Source organism: Lycorma delicatula, chromosome 9, assembly GCF_047948215.1.
Source record: "Lycorma delicatula isolate Av1 chromosome 9, ASM4794821v1, whole genome shotgun sequence".
NCBI classification, from domain to species: domain Eukaryota; kingdom Metazoa; phylum Arthropoda; class Insecta; order Hemiptera; family Fulgoridae; genus Lycorma; species Lycorma delicatula.
Window position 1 is genome coordinate 56,181,839 of NC_134463.1, and position 26,221 is coordinate 56,208,059.

Consider the following 26,221-nt stretch of genomic DNA (forward strand, 5'->3'; position numbering starts at 1 on the left):
GCATTTTGTTTTATGAATGGGAGTTTTCGCACATTACAGAAAGAGGAATTTTTTACTTTGGGGGCTGTTGGATTAATTTCTCATCAGTTTCTCGATAAAGGAATAATTATGCAAGTACCTTGACGAGATTACGAGCACTACAAATCAAATTAAGTAATTTAAATTACTTTTTCTTTTCATGTTACTCTCTGAAATGAAAGACCAAGTAATTTAACTTCTACATCATTATCTTTTTTCTTTAATCATAGTTCATTTTTGCGGGTCCTCAAATAGATTTTCGCTTAAACCTATTTAAAAAATGTTAGATTAATTAATTTCATTCGTTGTTTTGCTGTTTTTTCAAAACAAAACAGCCAGCTAGAGTGTCAGAAGGTTATGTTAGTTTAGGTTATGTTTGCAAAATGTAAATAACTAAATCATAATGTGTAAAGAACATATTGTAGTTGCAGTAACCGTCCCGCTACCCACTACATTTGTCTGTTGAATTACACATGTGCAATCCATTCTGTTTTACTTTATAACTCTTTATTTATTCCAATATGACTGGTATTTTTTGAGGATACTAAACCAACCTCATTTTGTTTGGAATTTATAAAATTGAGCTCTAAAAACCAATTGCAATATAAGAGTAATTATTAAGTAAAAGTACAAACCAGAATTGTCAATTGTAATTAATCTTAAAAGGTTGAACAGATGTTTTCAGGAACAGATTCCACTGACCATAACTACAGTCAAAAAATTATGGTCTTCACTGCATCCTGATGTTTTAGCTGTTTTTTAAGTACTGTTTTGTATAAGAACTTACAAATAAGATGTGGAAAAGAAAGCAATAAAAAAAGTATTATGGAGAATCAACCCAAGAAATATTTAATAATGTACTGAGAAGAATTCAATGCTACACAGTAATCGGAGAACAGGCTGAGACAATTGTTAGCTTTAATTGTGCAGTAAAATGTATGCTACAGTGAAGTACGTAACTTACAAGTCCCTGAGGTATAGACTGGTAACAGTGATGGGTGATATCAAAGTGGAGGAGATGCCATCTATTGGTACTTTGCAAACTTCCTCTCTTATCACCTTTATTTAAAGACACCTTTATCTAAAAATAGGCCAATTTTATGAGGTGGAAGATTTCATGCAAAATCATTACACATATGTCATTCCACCTAATAGCAAGGAACTGTATTGTAAAATTTCATAATTGAAAATTGTATTCGCTGTAACATCACAGATAAAACACAAATGTATTGAGTTAAAACAGGACCTCACTTCACTTGATCAAAAGAGCTTTTCCTAGAAGCGAGACATCTTCTTTCTTCTCATGAAAACAAAAATGTCTTTCTTTCCTTTTCACATTATATAATGACACAAATTGAGAGAGTTTTCCATAACTTAGTAAGTGATCATCATAACAGAAAATCACAAGTCAGTGTGATAAAAATACAAACTTACAAAGAAAAAAAGGTCCGTTTCTTTTCTACAAGGACATGCTTTTTACCAGTCTAACCTGCAGTTTCCTTATGTTATGAAATGGCTAATTTCATGTTGATATTTTTAACATTGTAGTATTTACTAATATACTACAAAGATACAACATACAGTAATGTGGATTAGCTATCAATCTGCAAATTTTTTTGTTGGATAATAACTACAGAAGCAAAATATTACAGCAGAATTATTAAGTAAAACAGTTTCAATAATTTGAAATACTATTTGAAAGACTGCTTAGGTAATATTTATGAAATATAAAAAATAAGTATTTATACTTCTTTTTGTGGAGCTACAGGCACAATTGCGCTTTTTGCTGCTCAAAAATAGCTCTCCAAGCTTCTCTATTACTTTCTATCCCCTCCTGCCCAGCAAAACCATAACCTTCATAACATTGTCATTTATGTAGTGTGTGTATGTGTATATATATATATATATATATATATATACAGGTGTCCCACAAAGAAATTGAAAACTTTCAGGAGAAACAAAGGATTGGTGAAAATAATGAAAAAATTCATATAAACATATGTCTGGAAATGCTTTGTTTTCGAGTTATGGCTAGCAAAACATTTCACTTGGATTTTAGCTCTTCCAAATTAAGGAGTAAAGTTGGTGGTTTTTAATGTAATTTGAGCTGGGAAATAGGATAAAACAGGTTCCAGAACTGTAATTCCAATAATTTTTAAGATATCTGTTGTAAAACACAAAACTTCAGTGTCAAAAACAAATTTTTTTTTTAGGTTTGCAGTACAACAGCTTTGTTAAATGACTAGTAAATGAGTAAATGAGGAAGATTTAGAAATAAAACTTGTAGAGAATTTAATTCTGACAAAATTAATATAAATATGGCCAATAAAAAGTAAATAAAAACTTTTAAAAATTGGTTTATTGTTGAAGCAAAACAGTTGAAAAATAGACATAAATCATATTACTCAGTATCTAATAAAAATTATTCTTATACAGCAAAACAAAAAAAATAAAATACACGAAGTGTTAAACAGTAACAGAATAACAAACCTAAGTTACAATAATTGGTCGAAATTCCCTCCTTTACAATGTACACAACGCTCTGCCTGATGTAAAATACTTTCAGTGGCTTTCCATACCATCTCAGGATTATTTCATATAAATTCAAAAGCATTTCTTATTTTAATGAGTTCTTTAGTATTAACTTTTTGTTGATATACTATTGTTTTCATATGGCTCCAAATGAAGTAATCTAGTGACAATAAGTCAGATGATTGTGGTGGCCGATCGATTGGTCCACCATGTCCAATCCAGTTTAAGAAATTGGCATTCATGTGATTTCTAGCTACTAATGAAAAATATGGTGTTACACCATCATGCTGGAAAAACATCTGCAAACTACTCTGTAAAGGTATGTATATCCTCAAAAAATGCTGGCAAATTATTTTTCAAGAAATGAACGTTTGCATCTTTTTTAAGGCTTTCATTGAAAACAAATGGTTCCAGAATGTTTTCATAAATAATGCCATACCAAACATTAATGTGAAATTTATACTGGAAACTAGTTTCTGCTGTACTGTGTGGATGGTCTTCGCTCCATAAATAATTACTTTTAGAAGTGAAGGCTTCGTTTCTCACAAAAGTGGCTTCATCAGCAAATAAAATTAAATTTACCTTATCAGCATTGTCTAGAAGCCAATAACAGATGTTTAATCGCTGGGGATAATCTGTTGGCTGCAAATTTTGAACCTTCTACAGGCGGAAAGGATAAAGATTTTCTTACCGTAGGAAGCGCCACACTTTTTTGACAATTCACTGCGACATGAAATTCAACTTGTACTAGTGCCTGGGCTACAGTGAATATGGTAAATCACACGATGTTCTTCATTAACACAATGATTTACAAGGGTAAGTAAATTATTATCTGCAATGTAGTTATAAATTTTATATCAATATAAATAGGAAACTTACATGTACATCATTTTTCAACATAGTCCCCTTGCATTTCAATGCACTTGATCCATCATTGCACAAGCTTCCTGATGCCCTCATAAAATAAGGTTTTCGGTTGAGCTGCGAGCCAGGAATGCACCGCTTCTTTCACTGTTTCGTCTGAGGTATGTCGACGGCCCCTTAATGCCTCTTTGAGTAGACCTCTGGAGCATTTCAGCAGTGTGGGCAGCAGTATGTGAATGGCATTGTCGTGCAACAACGCAACACCTTTCGACAGCAGTCCTCGGCGTTTGCTTCGAATTGCAGGCTTCAGCTTGGCAGTAAGCATCTCACTGTAACGTGCACTGTTTATCTTCGTGTCCCTTTCTCATAATGCTCCAGTACTGGGCCTTATGAGTCCCAAAAAACCATACGTATCAGTTTTCCTGCGGATGGTTGGGTGTCGAACGTTTTTCTGCAGGGTGAATTTGGATGTTTCCATTCCATACTCTGCCGTTTACTCTCCGGCTCATAATGAGGGATCCATGTTTCATCACCAGTGATGATTCTGTCTAAGAAGAAGACCTGTTTGTTACCATAGCAATCCAAATGTTTTTGGCAGATATCCAAGTGCATTTGTTTATGCAACTGTGCGAGTTGTTTTGTGACTCATCTTGCACTTTATGAAACCCAATTCTGTTGTGGATGATTTTGTAGGCAGAACCATGACTAATTTGCAGATGATGTGCCACTTCATCAATAGTTACTCGTCTGTCTAAGAAAACCATGTCACATGCACGCTCAATGTTTTCCTCATTTGTGATGGTAAATGGTCATCCGTCTCCTTCGTCATGCATAACACTTGAGCAACCATTTTTGAATTTTTCAATCCATTCATAGACACTCCGCTGGCAACACACTGTTCTTGTACTGTACCGAAAGTCTTATAAATTTTGTATTTCTTTTAAAATTATTTTCAGTAGAGTTTTTGTTTTTAAAAAGAATGTTTAATGTTTATTAGGTACAGAAAGAATAATACAATTTTCTGTCTATTTTTCATCTGTTTTGCTTCAATAAAAAACCGATTTTTAAAAGTTTCTATTTACTTTTTATTGGCTATGTTTATGTTAATTTTCCCAAAATTAAATGCTGGATAAGTTTTGTCACTAAATACACCAAATTTTGTGTTTTATGTCAAATATCATTAAAAACTACAGAAATTACAATTTTGGGGCCTATATTATCCTATTTCCCTGCTCAAATTACATAAACAACCAACTTTACTTCTTAATTTGGGTCCCAAAAAATACAGTAGGGCTTCTTTTTATTAGAAGAGCGGAAATCCGAGGAAAATCTTTCACTAGCCATTACTCAAAAACAAAGCATTTTCAGACCAAAAAGTACACAAACTTATTTCATTATTTTCACCATTATAATATGTTTTGAAAGTTTCTATGTTCAAGGAAGTATAATTCGAGTTGAAAGTGAAAATACTATCCAGTTGGAGTGGGGAGCGGTATACGTTATATTGTAAACTAAACTTCTACTTTTGACTGACTATCTAAATCACAGTTTTATTTAGTACTGATAAAAGTATTTTTTCTACTACTTTAATTGCTGAGTTAGTCTTATTTTTTTTTTATTAAGAATAATTTATTGTTTGTTTTATATTTTTACCTACTTTTCAAAAGTGATCTTTGTAATTAAAGATGATGATATTCATTTAACAATTGAATATCATGTTTTAAAATTTTTTTAAATGGTTATTGAGCATTTTTATAGCTATTATTCTTTAACTTAAATTTTCTTTTTACTGCTTTTGAAAGTTGATTAAGTTTATTCATAGGAGAAAATGTTATGTTAAATGTTAATAGGAGAAAAGGAGAAATGTACCGTCTTCAAAACATTTTTAATAATAATTAAATATATTAATTAAATTTGTTGTTGCAGGAACAGGAACTGTTGAATTTAGTGCAGGTTGCATATTTATGCAGCGTAAGGCTCATATTTTTAAACATAGTAATATAATCAAGTATCAGGAAAAATTATTTCACTATTAATTTCATAATATATTAAATAAAGAAAACACAATTTCATTGTTCATTTATTTATTAAATAGTAAAATTATTACAATTTGTAAAAAAAAAAATTATAATATATAATACATCATATTGCCAAGTACATAATAAAAATTATCACATACTTGAAAATATAAAATTTTTACTTGCTAAAAAAATATAAACTTAAAAATATATAATTATTATTTACAAACTGTTTTAAAATAAAACAGTAATATTTATTTAAAGAAAGAAAGAAATCCATTCCCACATGGCGTATGTTAAAATAATAACCCAAGAAATGCATCATATAAAAATTATTATGATGCATAAAATTATATATTCTAGTTTTATTTATTATTAATATTATATAAAACGAAGCAGAAATATATATGTATATATATTTTTTTTTTATAAATTAATTGAATATTAATTAAAATAATTGCAGTCAAATATTAACTAATTAAAATTTTTAATTCAGTCAATACTAAAAAAAATTCTCAAACACAAAATTTTATCTACGTACACACACTAATTAAAAAAAAAAAAACAAACAACTAATTTACACAAAAAAATGACACAAAATTTATTGTGGTAACTTTGTATATTGTACAACAATAATTAAATTAATTAAATAAAATAATTAATTATTTGAGCATTCACATAAAAATAAATCAAAATACAGAAAAAAAGCACACATGTATCAAAATGTACTTCATAAATATACAAGTTTTTTTTTTAGTCTTTTTTTTTTTAATATCTGAATCTTCATCTAACATACTATACGTGTTTAAAGAGAGCAATTGTTTTTATTTCTATAAAAAGTAAAATTGATATTTTATATCTAATTAAAAATTTATACACCCCTTTAACAGTTCAACAAAAACAAAAAGAAAATTATAAGATTTACCTTTTTATCATGATCTTTTTAATAAAACTTTTTATTGTTAGCTTACGATAATGATTTGAAATTGATAGAAATGTTGTTCTTGTAACTGTAATGATTAATTTATTTAAACTCTTATAACCTGAACTTTTAAACACAAATTAAATATCTTTATTATTAAATAAAACAAATATATAGGTCTCAGGTTTGAATCCTGCTCAGGTATGGCATCTTTTCATACGCTTCCAATTTCCACCAGGCTAATGACTATAGCTGCTGATGCCTGCTCTTTCATAATTAAAAAAAGTATATATGTTCATGAATTTCATATATTTCTTTACATACATCATTTGTAAACTTTTTAATTTTAAAACCAAAGTGGAATTTTTTTTTTAGTTTGAAAACGAAAATATGTGTGTTAGACCTGATAATATCTTTTCGAACTGTATTTAGTTGTATATTTAATTTTCAATTTTTTTTTAATCATCATAAAGCAATAAGTTTGATATACAATGACATACAGGTGTTCAAATCTAAACAGAGATATCTAAAAAGTAATTTAGATTTGAATCTGAGGTCTACTTTCTTTAAGATCTCAAATTATCCTTAATCAGTGATACATAATTGTAATTCCCAGGTGTATTGATTTTTTAAAAATATTTTACTTCAAGTAATACAATTGAAATATAAATTGCAAGTGTATGTTGAAATCTGACAACATTATTTAATCTATATATGAAGATTGGATAAATACTGATTTTAAAATCAAAATAAATTTGGAGGAACAAAAATATAAATGAAATTGAATAGATTTAAATTCAATTTTTCAGATATAATAAAAAATAGATATATTTGAAAATTATATCTTGCATTATCTTATAATAATTAGATGACCTTTTTTATTTTGCTGTTACTTCCTTATATATTAATTAAATAAATAACAAGGTCATTTGAACAATAAGGTTCATGATTAATGTGTAGTATTTAAACATCTAAGTAGTTATATAAAACAACATAGAACAGTGTGCAGTGTTCTGTAATTACAGTCATACTGTCTTATTTAACTTGGTTTATTACCAATTAACAGCAATAACAAACAAAAAATCTTGCTTTAAGAATTCTAACTACCCGTGTAACATTTCATTTTAACTTTTTAATAGTTCTTAAAGAGAAATTTATTGTTTATTGTTGCTGAATGTGTAATGAGTTAAGGTTTTAATTATAAGATTCAATACAATTGCAACTGTTATAGTGTGCAGACTATTTTATAATACCTTGTAATGTAAAGTGTTATATAGCATTTAAAAAGTTTTAAATGCTCTACTTGGATATTAAACTGTATGATTTGAGAGACCTCAATATTTTAAATAAATAGCATATTGAAATAAAAATAACAGCAACTTAAAAAAAATACATTTGTTGGAGTATTTCATTTATATTTTAGCACAATATAAAACTAACAAAAATACAATCAAAACTTTATAAGCACTACAATACTTTTAAAAACAATAGGGGAAAAAATTCAATCTTAGAAAAAATTATCAGGCAGTCAGATGTAAACCTTACCTTATCCTTATTTTGGGAGTATGTAAGTAGCTATTATTAAAAAAAATCATCTGGAAATCCTGTTTGAATCTTCAGTCAAACCAAATACAAAATTGAAAAAAAAAACTAATATTATTTAAATGACTGAAGGTCTTTTTGTCTTTTGATAAGATTGTGATCGATAAAATTTTTCTTACTATAAAAATTTTCTGATTTTTAATGATTGCTTGTTTTTAATAGATTTTTCTTCAACCATGGAAAGAATTCTAATGTATCTGAGCCCTCATGTCATATATTTCTGCAATTTATATGTGTTGTATACTGTCAAAAACCTTACTACATAAACTTATCAGTTTTCTATAAAAAAGAAAAATTTATAAAAACTTTTTCAGTATTTTTTTTTTTTAGATTTTTCATCATATAAAAATGAATAAAGTTTGAAATATGCCTGTAATTAAATGAATAATATCAATTGAGCAATGTTTTGGTTCAAGTTATAAAAGTTTAAAATAAGTCAGCAAATAAATATTTCATTTTATTATTTTATCTGAAAATTAAATGACTTCTAATAATTAAAAAATATACCATATTTTATTTTACATTAGTGCTCGAAACATAATGTTTTAAAATTATAATAATATTATGATAAAACATAATTAACAAATTTGGAAACTATTTTAAAATTATAGCACTTAAAATACTTGCCAAAATTATTTTTATTATTGCTTTGAATTTTGTTTGACCATATTTTAAGCTTTCCTAATTTTTTTCTTTTTTTTTTGTAATAAAGTTTATCATATTTGGTTCTTTTAAGTAATTAAAACATTCTTTTATTTAAATAGATTGTAAGCATTCTGACAACATATTCTCAAAAGTGGCATAATCATTCTCAAATATAACTGTATCCCTTTCCAGACTCACTAGGAAAAGTGAGAAGTGAAGTAGCTTCTTGCTGCTTTCTTTAGTCAGTTGAATATATTGTACTCACCAGCATAATCTGGCCAACCAAAGTGTAGTTGATATTCAGGCCAACAAGATACCATTACTATATTCACTACAGACAGGATGTACAGTGAACATCATTAATTTCATAGAAAACATCATCTTACTGATATTTCTTTTACCTCGGATACTTTATATATACGTAACATCTATAAGGAAGTTGGTAAGATTGTTTAAAGCAGCAAATATATTCCATTTTTTATGAAACAATTAATAATATTGGCCCCTTTGAATTTTGGGGATTATTTAAATGGACATATAGGGTTTACATAATGTTTATGAGTCATTTTACTCTCATTTATTCATTTTTTTTAATATGTTTTAGTATGTCACGATGTCTCATATATGGAATCTATTTGTTCTGAATGATTTTTTCTTTGGGTCTAATAAATATTTCAATTAGATTATTATATTGGTTTCAATATTATATTGGAATCAGAAACTGATTCTACATTTATAGGATTTAGTGGTGTGTCGGAAGAAGATTTCACCAGAAATCTGTAGATATTGACTCATTTTATATTTAATTCAGGCTGGAAGCTAAAATTTGAATATGATTTCATAACTCTACATTGTTTTAAGCTACACATATTTACTTATTTATTATTATTACAAATCAGTCAAGGCTGATGTATTAACTTTCCAAAGAAAATCTTCTTGTTAAATGTTTATGTTTAATGAATTTAAAAAAATAAACACAATTTTTATCATAAAATACAAATATTATAATAATTAATATTACCTAAAATATAACAGTTTATGAAATTAGAAAATTTTATTTTATAAAAACTGAACTAAGAATGTAATAATATTTTCTATATACCTATTTTTGTATAAAATACTCTCCCTGGGTCACACACAATTTAAGTGTGTATCGCACAATAATTCAGATATCATTATCAATCATTCTACAAAAAATTATGATTAAAAAAGCTTTTGCCAGTTTCGAGCACTAAATAAAGCATAATACGCAATTTTTATACTGCATAATTTGATCACATTACATTTGATTTAAAGAATTTTTTAATGACAACATATTACTTAATGAATGATGTTAGCAAATCTAAACCAATAAATTATCATCTGCACATGCAGGTCCTTTAGATGGCCAGTTACATGCACCAAGTTGGTTGTCATAGGCAAGATGTACAGGACAATTAAATACATGTAATGTATATCTTTTCTTCCATTGATCCCAATTACATGAATAAAATTTATTACAGTATTTAGGATGTCTAAACAATCCAGGTCTCTTACAGTCAACAGATCCTTGAAGAGTTTCATCTAGTCCTCTCCATCCACCTGGACCATACCTATCAAAAGCTTTACCACTTGTTACTCTAGTTTCAGCATCAAGATCTGCTATAGTCTGAGCTGGAATTGTCGGTACTAAAACTTGCTGATATGTTGGACGAAGTGACTTTTCAATATAAACTGGTTTATGACGTACTAATGTATCAACTTTTTTACTTGGTATTATGTTTGGTTCATCATAAACAATTGTTGAAGCTGTTGGTTCAACAGAGTAAACAGGTGTTGATGGGGTAGATGAATAAGCAGTTTCATAAAATGGAGTTATTTTTGTAACTGGTGCAATTGTTGTAATTCTATGATTTACTGGTTTTATTTCAACATACCCACCACTCTTTTCACCATATTCAGCAGAAAACTCAGCACTATTTTGATATTCAACAGATTCAGGTATAATAATTGGTGAAAGACTTGATGATGTTCCAGTATAGAATGGGTTATTTGATATTAAATCTTGTTCTCCATTCGGGAGGAAAAGACTGTCAGTTCGATGATTAGCAATACTTCCACGATTTTTCAGATTAACGGGATTTGATTTACAACTGCATTCAGCTCCAAGTTTTCCAACTAATATTGGATTAAAATCACTTAAACGAGACACAACCACAACTTTAGCTTTTTCTTTTCGACCAGTGTAAATATTTTTCTCCTTTTTAACAACACCAACAATAGCTTCTCCATCTTTAAGACTGGATATAGTGGTAGAGCTTACATATCCACCAGATAATGCGACACCTTTTAGTCCAGCATTACTGATAATACCACCAAATTGTCCAGATTTATTATATTCTTCAAGTATTTTAGCTCCTTCTTCTTCTTCTTCATTAGCAATCTCTAACTCATGTTCTTCATCAAAATCTGATGCTGTTGAATACCCTATAGTTGATGTTGAGAATGTCGGTGATGGATAACTGTAACCAGGAGTAGTGCTACTAATAGTGGTAAATGGTGTTGTTGTTGGAGTAAAGTAAGTTGCTGGTAATGGTTGTTGTGGTGCACCAACTTTAACCCTTTGACTTTTACTTGCTCCACAATTAATACAACCACCAGTTTTAACTACTGGTAAACTAACTCTGGCTGTTGTAACTGGTGGTAAAGGTTGTGGTGTAGTTGATGTTACAAACTGAATTTTATCATAACCACTAACTTCACCACTGGTATAATCAACATTTATTGCTGGTTTTGGAAAAACTTCTTGTAAATACTGTTTAACTTGTACTGGTTTATAAGTTTGTGTTACAAAAGTTGGTGTAGCAGGAGTTGATGTATAAAGAAATTGTTCATCTTTACCAGAATTATAATCAAATGACCCGTGTTCATAATTTTCTAAGAATGTAGGTTTTTGTGTTGTATATACTTTCTTAATTGCTGGTCTGTAAGTAGTAGATGGAACATGTACATTTGATATTGAATATTGACCTTCTTCAATAAATGGAACAGCAGGTTTTGGATAATCATAACCTTCAAATGTTGTTAATTTTGAACCGAATTCATTTTTAATATTTTCATAAAGTAATTCACCATGTTCTTTATCAAATCCTGATGAGTATTCAAATTTATGTGGTGCTACAGTAACAATTGGTTTAACAGTTGTAACTGGTACAATTTCTGGAGCTGGAGTTGTATAATGATTGACATATACTGGAGCTGCAGGAGTTGATGTTTTTAATACATTTAACACTTTTTCATAAGCTGAAACAACTGGTGCTTTAAATGTATCATATACTTTTTGGTATATTGGGACAGGTGTTGGTGGTAGAGGAGGAGGAGGAGCTGGTGTTGATGAAACTATAGGTATTACTGTCTGAGTTTTAATATATTGTTTTGGATAACTAGTATCAACTGGTGGAACATAAATTGCTGGTTTAATAGTCTGTTTATATCCAAAAGCAGGCAGAGGAGATGGTGTTATTGAGCTAAAATCAATTGGTGCTGGAGTTGAATGGATATTGAAGCTTGGATTTTCATAAGCATATCCAAAATTAACTGAACTAATATCGGAAGAATAAGCTGGAGGAGGTAATGGTGTAGAAGATCCGATGAAACCAACTGATTCATATGTATCTACCAACTGATATTTTGGTCCTAATTTAGTGAAACCAGCTGGTTTAAATGGTGAAGGAGTTGAATATGAGGAAGATGGTAATGGTTTAACATATGAGGATGAATAATTTCTAGCTGGAGGTAAATATGTTACTGTTGATGGTGGTGAAGTAACAGGTGGTAATGGAGTGACTGTGCTAAATGGTTGTTTATATACTGGAATAGCAGGAGGAGATAGTGGTGTACTGTATTCATAATCGGCTGTTGGTGAGTAAAAGTTAACAACTGGCCGCTTATAAGTTACAGGATTTAATGGTGGTATAGGTGTTGTACTAACCTGAATTGCTGGTATAACTGAAGGTATAGTTTTCTGATAAGAATAACCTAAGTTAATTGGTCTTACTGGTGGTGCGCTAGTTGTGTATTGTACAGTGTATTCAGGTTGATTAATTGCTAATGGTTTTGGTGAAGAAAGCTGAATTTCAGGATTTTCATAAGATATTTGGTTGAATTCAACATCACCTGCTGTTCTGAATGATATTGGAGGTTGAGATGGAGCTGTTTCAAAACTAACAACTGGTCTTGGTGGAGGAGTAGAAAATGTTACACTTTCAAACTGAACAGGAGGAGAAGGTGGAGTAGAAACTGTAACACTTTTAAACTGAATGTTTGGTCTTGGTTGTGATAATGGGACAAGTGGTGTACCTTCATACCGTTCAACTGGTAGGACTGGAACAGAAGGAACAACATTTTCATAGCGAATTACTGGTCGTGAAGGAGGAGATGTTTCCGTACGAACAGTTGATAATGTTGGGGATGGTGATGGTGGTGAAGGAGCAGAAGGCTTTCTAAACTGAACAACTGGTTTAGGTGGGGGTGTAGAAGGTACTATACTTTCAAAACGGATTTCTGGTCTTGGTGGAAGTGTAGAAGGTACTACACTTTCGTAACGGATTTCTGGTCTTGGTGGAAGTGTAGAAGGTACTACACTTTCGTAACGGATTTCTGGTCTTGGTGGAAGTGTAGAAGGTACTACACTTTCGTAACGGATTTCTGGTCTTGGTGGAGGTGGAGAAGGTTTTGCATTTTCAAAATGGAAAACTGTTGTTGGTGGAGGTGGTGGTGGTGGTGATGGTGGTGAAGAAGAAGGTATGAGAGTTTCATAATTTACTACTGATGGTGTAGGGGGTGCAACTGTACTATAATGTACTGGTGAAATTTCTTTCTCATAAGCCACTCCAAATTGAACAGAACTAACTGGTGGAATGGCAGTAGGTATGTTATAATAATCTTTAGGTGCAGGAGTAACAGCTGGTAATGGAGTTTTCAGAACAGTTGGTTTAGAATAGGCAAATCCAAAATTAATTGGAGGTAATGCAGAGGGAACTGGTTTTGGATAAGCGTAGCCAACATTTACTGGTTTATATTCTATTGGTGATAATGGTTTTTGATAATTATAACCACTGTATTCTTCATATTTATGTACAATTTGTGGTGAAGGTGTTACTGACGGTAACTTAGGGAATGCTGGTCTCTGATATGTAACAGGAGCTAAAGGTACAACTGGGATTGAAGGTTTTGGATATGTATGAGGCACTTCAAAAGAATGGAAGAATGGTTGGGCTGGTGGGAAAGGTGAGGGAGATGGTTTTACAAGCGGAATATGGTGGGAAACTTCTTTGTAACCACTTTCTATATTTAAATGATGATTATAAAGTTCTGGATACGAATAACCATAATTAGCTGGTTTAAATTCAATGGGTGAAACTGTAGCTTCTGGAGATTTAATGATTGGAAATTTTTCATATGTGTATCCTACATCAACTTGTTTATGTTGAATTGGTAATAATTGTGTACTGTATTGTATTGAAGGTGGTGTGACAGATACTGTTGAACTTTTAAATTCTATCGGTTGTTTTTCAAAATTGAATTTTATTGAACTGTAAGGTGGTGTTGATGAAACAATTATTGGTGTAGGTGTTACTGTGGGTACTGGTGTTGTCACAATTGATTTAAACACTTCTGCTTGTGGTTTTGGGTACGAAAATCCAACAAGTGGTTTAGAATAGTGATACCCTTCAAAGCCTTCTTCTTTATGGAAAGAAACCGAAGCAGGTGTAGGATAAGAGTATCCAAATTTAACTGGACTTACTGGAGGTGATGGAGTAGTTACTCCTACTGCAACTGGTGGAGCAATTGTACTACTTACTGGTACAACCGGCTGGGAATATTGATGACTTATATACTCTTCTTTATAGATGGGTAGAACTGGTTGAGGCTTGGGATAGTATTTAAATGATGGTGCTGGAGTTGACAGCGGTACAACTACAGGTGGAGCAACTGTGCTGACTGGTATTACTGGTCTGGCACTGTAACTTTCATGTTGTGAATGAACTGGGACTACAGGTTGAGGTCTTGGATGATAACCTAATTTAACTGAGCTCACAGGAGGTGCTGGAGTTGAAACAGGTACTGCTGGTAAAGCAACAGGTGCAGAAATAGTGCTTACTGGTATAACAGGTTTTACTATGTGGTAACTTTCAATTGGTACAGGATAAGGTCGAGGATGATAACTTAATTTGACAGAACTAACTGGAGGTGCTGGAGTAGAAACTGGTACAGAAGCTGGTGGTGCTGCAGTGCTAACTGGTATAGATGGTTTATAATGTTGAATTCCAGTTATATAACTTACTGGACTTAAAGGAGGAACAGGTGTTACTCCTATTGGAGAGGACACTTTATGATATCCAAATGCAGAGGAACTGTAATCTTTAACTACTGTAGGGAAAGGAGATGGAGAAGGACTCACTGGTACAGCAGAAAATGTTTCATGGAAAACTGGGATAGGGGAAGGAGTGACTGATAATGGTACCCCATGAGCCGGAGCAATTGGTTCAAAGTGTTGAACTGGCCTGACAGACAAACTTTCATATACAACAGGCTTTCTATATGTTACAGGTGTTGGAGAAGGAACTGAAACATGACCATCTGCTGGAAGGTAATATGTGGATGGCCGTGGAGTAGAGAGAGGAGTTTTATAAGTTGATATGGGAATGGGAGATGGTGTTACCACTAATGGAGTTTTAACTGTAGATATAAGGGGTGTAGTTACATGGAACTGTGTTACTGGAGGAGCTGGTGTTGTAGAAACAAATCCTTGGGTTCTTCCGTGTGATACTTCTTCATGTGCACCTCCAAAACCTGATGTCAAACCATGGCCAAATTCAAAATCTTTATAATCATATGATCCATCAAATCCACCATGAACTGAGGAAGATCCAGGGAATGTTGATTTACTACCATATTGTGTTTTACCTTCAAAATTGCTTTCAAATGAACCATGTGATAATGGTGTTTCATGAAGCAATGTACCACCACCTTCATTGAGGGTTTGTATGCCCTCATCAAATTTGCTACCCGTATGATATTCACCAACACCAATTCCACTAACATGAGAAACATCTTTGAACCCAGTTGCTAGGTGTGCACCATCATATGAACCATATGATCCTCCTGATCCTGAAATACCAGACACATAACCATTTACTCCTGATTTGTAACCCGCTTTGTAGGCAAAATCACCAGCTCCAGAATCTAAACCATAATGTATACCTGATCCACTTCCCAATGTATATCCATTTCCATGAAGTGTTGATTTGATGTTGCTACCTACAAACTGACCAGAATGTCCTTCCTCTGTAGCACCATATAGATACTGGCCATCTCCTTTAAAACCATATCCAGATCCAATATAAGCACCTCCTCCTTGGCTTCCACTATAGGTACCAATACCTTCTGTAGATTTACTGTTATCAGATGCTGAATAAATATTGCTACCAAAATGTCCATTAGAACCAGCATAAATACCACTGATACCAGAAGAATATTTATCAGCTCCTGAAGAATACTGTCCATTAGAACCAGCATAAGCACTGCCTGCTCCAGAATATTTACCAGCTTCTGAAGAATACTCCCCATTAGAACCAGCATAAGTACTGCCTGCTCCAGAATATTTACCAGCTTCTGAAGAATACTGTCCATTAGAACCAGCATAAGCACTGCCTGCTCCAGAATATTTACCAGCTTCTGAAGAATACTCCCCATTAGAACCAGCATATGTACTGCCTCCTCCAGAATATTTACCAGCTTCTGAAGAATACTCCCCATTAGAACCAGCATATGTACTGCCTCCTCCAGAATATTTACCAGCTTCTGAAGAATACTGCCCATTAGAACCAGCATAAGTATTGCCTCCTCCAGAATATTTACCGGCTCCTGAAGAATAAATTCCACTTCCACCAGAATGTATTCCATAATTTCCTGAATATTGGCTATCATATATTCCAGAATATAAACCACTTCCTCCTGAATATTGGCTACCAGCTCCAGAGTAAATACCACTTATTCCTGCATACTGTTCTCCAGATTGTAGTCCTTGGCCAGTATAAGCACCACTACTGCCTTGATTGTAAATACCTGCGTGAAGTCTGGCTCCATTATGCAAATTACTACCTCCATAATATTTTGAACCACTTTCAGCTGAATATGCACCCTGATGAATGTTACCAGTAACAATTCCAGGAAGAAGTGAACCTAAAGAAAAAAACAATTCTTTGTTATACAGATATCATTCACAGGCTAGAAATTGGCTTAATAATTAAAATAATATCTACTTAATTATTATCAGATTGTGAATTCAATTTGAATTACTAGGATGATAAAAACTGGCCTCTGCTATTACAATATAAGTTTTTAAAAAAATACACTTTCTAGTACAGTTTTGAAAGAAATTAAATTTTGGTTTAGTTTAAACTTCACAAATTTTTGCAAAATCAATGTAGATGACAATTCTTTACATTTGCCCTATATAACGCTCTTGGACTGCAAAAAACAAGTGCTTAGAGAAGGATATGATTGTTTTATTATTATAAACTACTAATACTTTGATATCATGTAGATAATGTTGTCTGTTGCATAAGGGTAATAGTAAGAGAAGGTAATCATTTACTGCATTATTTCTCATAACATTTGCTAGTCGACATTTTTCAAAATTGTAGTAAACCTTTTTGGTCTGTTGAGTAACACTGTTTTTCCTCATTATATTTTTCTTTAAGCAAAGTTGAGTATATCAGTCAGTAGAAAAGTAGAATGAGTAATATTATTTTTATCAATGAAAAAATAAAAATAAATAAACACTGTTGATAGCAGCTTTTTACAAGGCGTTTATTCTCAGTTGATATTATTACATGAACACATTTTCCACCCTTGTATATTGTTATCTTAATTAATTACAGTTGTGGAATATGAGTAACTACAATTTTTCATATTATAAATTCACTAACACATATTGTTTGATCTCTTCTTTTGATTTTGTTATGCATCTTTTCTTTTTGAGAAGTTAAGTTTTAATCAATTATTATGTAATAATAATTATAACTGGTAATGCAATAACTGAAATGAAACAGCATAGGATATTTTAAGATGAAGGGAAATTAAAACCATTAAACCTGAAGATACCTTAGAAGGAAAAATATATTTGTGATAAATTAAGCCTTCAAAATAAAGACAGGTTTTGGAAGAACCAAAATGCAAGAGCAATGCAGAATTATAAAGTAAAAACAAAAAAAAAAATTGAGTATGAACTATTGTGAAATGTATGAACACATAACACAACAGGAAGAATGTGATTTTAAAATTAATTTTAATTATTTTTTTTTAGCTCTTCTAATTATTGTTTTTTATCTTGATCTGTCTTTGAACAATTAATTAATTATTATTTATATTATTACTTTTCCTTGATGCCACCAATCATTTGAAAACTTTTACTAACAAAAGTTAACCTAACTTTTTCCTCTCCTTACACTGACCAGATCTTTTATTTCATCAAAGAATAATTTCATATCATACAATTATATTCTGTCTACTTCTTTTTTTATTCATATCACAACTATCATTTTTTATGTTCCTTAAATACTCCTTTGGGGTTACATGACTCAATGTTTATTTTCCTGCTCACCTCCTTACTTTCCACTACTTGAATTGTCATTGAATTGAACAAGAACCTGAATCATAATAAATCTTTGCTCTGAATCATGGAAGTAAGAAAATTATTATCTGATATTCTTTGGTGGGTAATATACCTCCTTGTTTATTGTTTCCTGCTAAATTACTTCCTAGTTCCTTTATCATATCTCATTAAATTATTAATGAGATTCCTTTATTAATCTGTATATAACCAAAACTCTTGTAAATTAAAAAAAAAGTTATTGTTATTTATAAACAAATATGACAATGAATACAATATGTTTATTAAATAAATAATAAACTGACTCATATATCTTACCTAAAACAACACCACCACCAGCACCTGCATGTTCAATTCGTCCACCAGATACATGATAATCAGGTAATGTGGCATAAGACGCTCTTGTACGACCTTCCAAAATATCACCAACAGTAAGATGAGCTCTATATCCACCAGATGCACCACATCCAGCAACATTCCATGGCCAGTCACAAGTAAGTGTTTGTTCATTAAAAACAAGACCAAAAGGACATCTAAATTCATAAGCAGTCAATGGTGTCACACCATCTCTGCTATGGTCGAGACAAGCAAAGAACCAACGACAGTTTTCTGGATCAGCGTAATAACCTTCTACACTAGGACAAGCATAACGTGCTCTTGGTACAGGTGCGATTTCACTGGAACCTGAATAAAAAAATTGAAATAGAATATTATGTTAACTTACTAAATTAAATAAATAAAAAAATTAAAATAATAATAATTAAATGAACATTAAATTAAAAGAATGCATACTGTGTTAATATTACATAAGATAAATAAAATCTCTTAAAAACCAGAATAAATTAAAAATTAAGATACTTATTGTAAATAAAAATTTATCAGGATTCTGGTAAGATAATAAACTGCACACATTTATTGTCCAATAATTCTGCATCAAGAAAATGTCAAGGTATGGTTTTCTGAAATTCAAAAGTTGTGACCTATCGTGAAATGGCAGTGGCCATAACCACATTTAATTAACCAGTTCATATAGACCAGCCACCTTAAATTGGACTGCAATGTTGTTGGCATCTATTACTAGATAATAACCATAAAAGTTGATATTAGTTAAAAGTTATTAAAAAAGAAGAAATCTCCATATTATAATATAATATTTAAATTATGAAATCAAAAAGTATCACTGATTAAAAGGTAAGCTTATAATTTTGTTGTTTATTGATTGGCAAAGTTTTTAAAATCGTTGTTCATTAAATATTTAATTTATTTATTCAGTTATTCATTCAACAGGTATGTGTCCAGTTAAAAATCATAGATTTTTTATACGATGAAGTAAAAAAATTACTATTTTCTAGCTGGGAAATGAACCCAGAACCCTTACATGAATAACCGAAGTCACTAGTGTAAGAGTTATTGTTGTAATAATTAGATTAAGCAATCACTCATTCCAGTCTCTCTTATTTTCATATGTTTTTGTACTACTGATCTTTATTGCTGGCCTCCATGGCAAAGTGGTAGTTTCTCTGCTTTTCATTTAGAAGGCTCTGGGTTTGAATCCCAGTAAGGCTTGGAGTTCATACTCTACAAAGTTCATCTACCATAAAGTAACTATAATTCGGTATAAGCCTGTTGTTGCTTAGAAAATAAATAAATAATGAACAAAAACCAGTAATTCATATCTTCTAAAACATTTAATTTCAGTTATATTTTGTTAGAAAATTTGTTTAATATGATTACCTTGGCAAGCACCACCATCTTCTAAAGAACCTGGCCATACACAAACTTCATATTTTTCATCAAAAGCAAGGCCAGCAGGACAGTCATATTCAAACACTGTAAAATCTGGTGAATATTGATTAAACTTTACACAACGATAGAATCTGAAATCATTTGAAAAATATTTTATTTTTTAGTACTTGTGGTAATTAATATGCTGCAATATTTTTGAACTTAATTATTTAAGTGATAGCATTAGACAAGGAGGAAATTTTCTGAAAATATATTTCTTTGGTCAACATTCTAATAATTGTCCACATATTTGATAGTTGTAATAATTTAATTCTTGAAAATCTTGTAATGATTGTATTTACTTTACAACTACTACTTTTATATATGAAATGATTCTTAAAGATGTTAAGATTAGTTTACATGTAGTTTAACAGGAATGTTTTTGGCCTTTATCACATTAAGGAATTTTGTTTAAAAAAATTACTTGATGATGTTTCTAGGCTGCAAGATTCAAGTAAGAAAAACTTTGTACTTGTAAAAAAAAAATTTGAAAAGACATAATTTATGTGTAAATTATTGACGTGTGTATTATAATTTCAAGATCAACAATTAAAAAAAAATAATAAATAAAGTTAGACATTTTTATTAAATTTTTGAAATTTTTTTTCACTCATGCAAATGGTACATCAGTTTTTAAAATTTAAAATTATCTTGTGAAATTAGAAAAATGAGGAGGAATGAAGTGGTTTCCCTTTTTTCTTTTTTTTTATTAGCCAGATATACCATTGCACATTACTGTGCCTTTTTAAAATGCTTTCCAATTGTAGGAAATTTAAAAAATGCAAATTTCTTAATTAAAAAAAAATTAATCAATCTTAATAAGCCTCTTTTCTTTCTCCATTACCATACTGAGGTGAAGATGTATTCCACAGTCACATGCAGTGACATAATGAGTTTCATAATGAGTTTCCAGAAGTTGCAAAATATTGCCATTATTACTTGTACATGTTGATGTCACTTCACCCACACCACTTTCTGAGATGTCATTGGTGATTTATGAACTAACAATACTTAAACAAAGAAATTAAAATTGAACCTAATGAGTTTCCAGAAGTTGCAAAATATTGCCATTATTACTTGTACATGTTGATGTCACTTCACCCACACCACTTTCTGAGATGTCATTGGTGATTTATGAACTAACAATACTTAAACAAAGAAATTAAAATTGAACCTATTTAATTAAAAATTTTAAAATCAGATTTTATTAATATAAACATAATAATGAATGTTTTAACACTATGAAGTTGGCCAGGAGGTCATATAAGCCAATAACATCATCTAACAATAGGGAGAAATGGTGGGGGAATCCTAAAGTTGGATTGTTTTTACTACCTACTGCCCTAATGTAGTGATAATTTTAGACCTACACACAATACAATTTGAATGGAATAGTTAAATGTTGTCCTGACCATTCCAACCAAGTTGGGTAATATGTGTAGAGGCCTGCAGGCACAGCCTCTGTTAAATTTATAAATTATAGCTGTTTATCAGTCTTTCTGTTCCGTTTTTTATCTCAGTCCATATGACTCATATAATAGTGTTATTATCGTAAATGTTTTTTAATATTCGTAGCAACTACATATCTACTGCTTTTCATTAGGTATTGCTTTTCAAAAAAAAATGTAATTTCTTACTTTCCATATCATACTTTGTCATTTTTTATGTTAACTAATGATGAGTGGTTATTTCCTACAAGTAAATTAATTTACTTATAAATTAAAAACAAATTTTGAATATAAGTAATTAAATCTTACCTGTTACATCCACTAGGATGACGGAAATAACCTTGTCTAGAACATTCAAATTCTGTTTTTGCTTCTTTCCTTACAACATGAATAGAACCTGCTCTATCAACAACTCTTACAATTCTGTACGGTGACAATTGAACATCAGCTGAAATGAAAAAATGTCATACATAATTGATTAATTATATTCATAATTTATTTGTTTAAATTTATAATAGTATTAGCAGGTATGCTGTTTATAATAAACTATTAATATTTATTTTAAAAGACTGTACTTCTTATATGTACATTTTACTTGTTATTATATAGCTTTCCTATTTTTATTTTACTATGTACATTTTTTGAAATTTTTACGTTTATTGTTTTCAAAAAAAGTGTATTCCTTTCTAGTAAGGACGCCAATGAGAAACCTCATCAGATTGTTCTCAAGAACAAAGACATCAAACATTTGTAACATTTGGAAGGAGTAATAATTTTTTGGAGAGGAAAAATTAACAAATCTCCCAAAACCTGTAAAGTAAAACAGAGTGGTCAGATATTTTTTTGTTAAAATATTGTTCTGAGGCTGTCTAGTGCCAAAGTAAGTTTGATTCTGTGATTCTGTGGCCATACTCAAAATAATATTCATATTTGCACAGAAATAGATTACTTTGAAAAGAACTTTGTCATCAACTAAAAGTAATTATTTTTTGCTTATAAATTGTTCTAAAAAAATAGTTTGTTTTATTAACAGTGAAATATGATTCAGATTTTAAAAGGTAGGAGGCCTGGATTTATACCTCAACTATAATTTGGGTCTTTCACACAATCCTTAGCAATGAAAAAGAAATTTTTAGACAACCTACTGGCAGACTTTCTCACCACTGAAAAAAATGAACTATTTTCAGTTGTTAACAGAAAACTAATGTACGATTAAGTATGACTCACTTCTGCATGTATTTCATTTCTATTCTGTTTTTGATAAAAATGCTGAATATATCTCAAACAATGTCCAAAGAGGTTACTTGGAGAAGGTCAGTTACAACATATATTATTTAAATCTGAGTTTTAAAAAAATTGTAAAGTAATTTCACTCTGCTGTCTATTTGACTATTCAAGTTACTATTAATGAAGTTATTTTTATTTAGATTAGATATTTATATGGTTGGGTTGTTTGAGTGTGCAGTTGATGGAATTGTCTCAGAACTCATCAAGACATCTGTAGAATAGTTAATGGAAGAACAACCTGTTTTATGACATAATCTGACTAATAAAAAAATAATATAAACACATTTATTTTCTTCTTTATGTAAAATTTAACTTTTTATTACATAATATTTAAAAAAAATACATACCTGAAAAAGTGAACGGGGATGATTCATGCAACTGTTCTTGTAAACTTATTAATTGTGCTGCTCTTGATTTTCTTGCCATATTTGTAAATGTGTCGTATAATGTAGGCAGTATTGTTAGACCAGTCTTATTACATTTTCCTAGCCAATCTTCATAGTCTAATGATACGATGGCTGCTCCTGCCAAATCTCTCAATAGTATGTACTTTCCCTAAATTAAATAATAATATAATTATTTGTTTAATTTAGATTATAGAATTATTTAAAAAGTTTTCAATTGTTGTCCTAATAATGGCTGATAACGTCACTAAGTTAAAGATATAAACATTTGTAATGACAAATCAAACTAATTTTATAAAATAACCTTTTAAAAAACTTAGAAACATTTTCAGTTGTCTTTATGACCATCACAGTGATCATTGTTGAAAAGTCTATGCTTTACAGATTGTTTTAAAAGTTTATTATTTTTTAATATTCAATTTACATGATGTTCTGGAACACTACTTTCAATTTTTCCTTATGATACCTGATATTCTGGAATCTTGTAATCCAATATAAACTAAAAATGTCTATAGGTTTAAGTTAATTTTGGTACTTGAAATATTTTTCATAGTTGGTAATTAGGGTTTTATTGATGTATTAAAGTTGAATTGACAAAAACTGAATTAAAATGTGACATATTTCTTTGGAGATGGTTTTTTTTACATATATATTAAATATTCAGTATATACTTTGTTTTTTCCCATAAAAGAACTGGTACACAAAAAGTTAATGTTAGTACATTAAATATGAAAGGGGAAGTGATTCTATAATATGATCATAGGAAGTGATGCTTATATTTCAGCATAGATTATGCTTTTATTTTATTATCTGTTGTTTTAGAAATCAAAATTTTATATTTTGACCTCAAATGAGCAGAATTTCACTGCATTATTTTATGTCTTACTATATCAGTTTTTTCAGTGTTTTGAAAACATCTGCAATAAATAGTATGAGATCTAAAAAAAAAAAAATATTAGTTAGCTTACGAATTTATTCATATTAAGATTTAAAAAAAAAATTATAATGATAATGCAGTGACTGTGATGTAAATACTAAATAAGTTCAGAAAAATCCCGTAAATTCAGTTTCGTACAAGTGGAATACCATATAAAATATTTGTTGTTCTAAATAAGTTTGAATTATACTGCTTTTATCAAGGGGATTTTTTTTATTAACCATATAGTGATGTTTCAGTTTGGTTGATCTTATTTATTTTGATATTGACATCTAAATAATTTAACATTCTATTATTATCTATTTCAAATGTGAATTTAACATTTTCATTACAAGAATTCAATTAGTTTAATATTATTAGATATTCTTATTTATTACTGGGTTGTATGTAATGAGAATATCATCAACATTACTGTGTTCATATTAAAACTTTGTGCATGAGTGTTGCTAATTTACTAATTACTGTGTACTAATTTACCCTGAAATCCTGTAAATATATTTCTGATATAATTACTGATAGTGGAAATCCCATAGATAAGGATTTTTTTTTTTTACATAAAATAATTTTTATTAAATTCAAAATAGTTTTACTAACATATATTTCTAATAACAGTGATGGTAGCTTTAATAAATTTTGAATCTTTTTGGTTACACTAGAATGGTTAGTTATGACATAAATAACATGTATCCTAGTATACATATAGATCATATTACAAAATAATAAAAGATAAAAGTCAAAAGTAACCAAGAAGTCCAAAAGAAAAACGGAAATATTTCAATCATGACAGTATGTGAAATTCCACAAAATGTTTATGGAAAATTAAGGTCATATATCTTACTTCAATATTCTGTACTAGGTGGTTTATTTAATAAAATTTAAATACATGCGTGCATGCACACACACACACACACACACACACACACACACACACACACACACACACACACACACACCAAAATAGTAAGCTTAATATGAAGTTTCCGATTTACATAATCAGGTAATGCATTACCATTAGTACATATAAAAACTGATGCTTATTATGATCAACTGATTTTAATCTAAAACAAAAATTACAAGCTATCAGCTTTAACATTTAACAATGATATATTGTACACCATTGGCTATTTTCATTATTTGTATTAAACATATTCAAAATTAAAAACAAAGAAAGTATCTTGTATTATACCTTTATAGCAGTACTTGTTGGGTCATCAAAGGCAAGCCATGTATCATTTTTAAAAGCGTATGGTGCTGTAAGATCTTCATCCCTTTCTATAGTCCACTTTCCTTCAGCCATTAGGGTACATAACTGTTAACATAATAATACAAATTTTATATTTACATGACATGTTCACAAAAATCATATTTTGTATGTGCAATTTTGTCCATACTTCTTATATTAAACATCTCTCTCCCTCCCTATCTCTCTCTCTCTCTCTCTCTCTCTATATATATATATATAATATATATATATATATATACATACAATTTAGCTCCAATGCAGAGTAATAGTGTTTCTTCCTTCAAACACTGAAAATTGTAGATTTGAATCTTAGGTTTCATGTTTAACAGATGGTATAAAATATATCCCATTTTCATAATAAAAAAACAAAGTAATGATAATTTGATATAAGCCTGTTTTTATCTAAAGAATGAATAAATGTGTACAAAATTAACATAAAAACCATTTTTAGAATATTTTTTAATGATACAAACCTCTGCTTGTGAAATTCGTTGAGGAGTATTTTTAATCGGTGACAGTGGTAGATTTTTCTCAGGATCACTAAGAGTAAAACGTAAAGCAAAATTTGGTAAAGAAAGAACCAATTTTGGATGTGGTGCTCCTAAACCTGTTATTAGATCAACTAATGAATCCTAGAAAAAACATCAAAAAGATAAATGATTAATTCAATGAAAAAAAAAATATTTTTCTATGTTAATAAAATATTTTGATTTTACTGTTAATATTCTAATTTCTTAAAAGAGAAATTAGAATATTTCTCACTTGCTATGAGTAGATTTACAAGAATAAATCTACTCTCTTTTTTTGCGTTTCTTTATGAGTAGATTTTGTTTTGTTATGAATATGAAAACCTTTGAC

The 26,221-nt window shown here is 30.0% G+C and overlaps 1 protein-coding gene across 2 annotated transcripts in view; it reads right to left on the reverse strand.

Annotated features, from left to right (window-relative positions):
• Positions 1-5,736: 5,736 nt before the first annotated feature.
• The window catches only part of LOC142330474 (uncharacterized), a 259,605-nt gene continuing 239,120 nt past the window's right edge, over positions 5,737-26,221 (reverse strand). For both annotated transcript variants that reach the window (XM_075375739.1, XM_075375740.1), the window contains exons 9-15: positions 25,837-25,995; positions 25,307-25,429; positions 23,127-23,334; positions 21,802-21,940; positions 19,994-20,136; positions 18,578-18,943; positions 5,737-16,827 (exon numbers count right to left, since the gene is read on the reverse strand). In XM_075375739.1, coding sequence (XP_075231854.1) covers positions 9,944-16,827; positions 18,578-18,943; positions 19,994-20,136; positions 21,802-21,940; positions 23,127-23,334; positions 25,307-25,429; positions 25,837-25,995 — 8,022 coding nt within the window. In that variant the 3' untranslated portion in view covers positions 5,737-9,943. The remainder of the gene's footprint in view (positions 16,828-18,577; positions 18,944-19,993; positions 20,137-21,801; positions 21,941-23,126; positions 23,335-25,306; positions 25,430-25,836; positions 25,996-26,221) is intronic.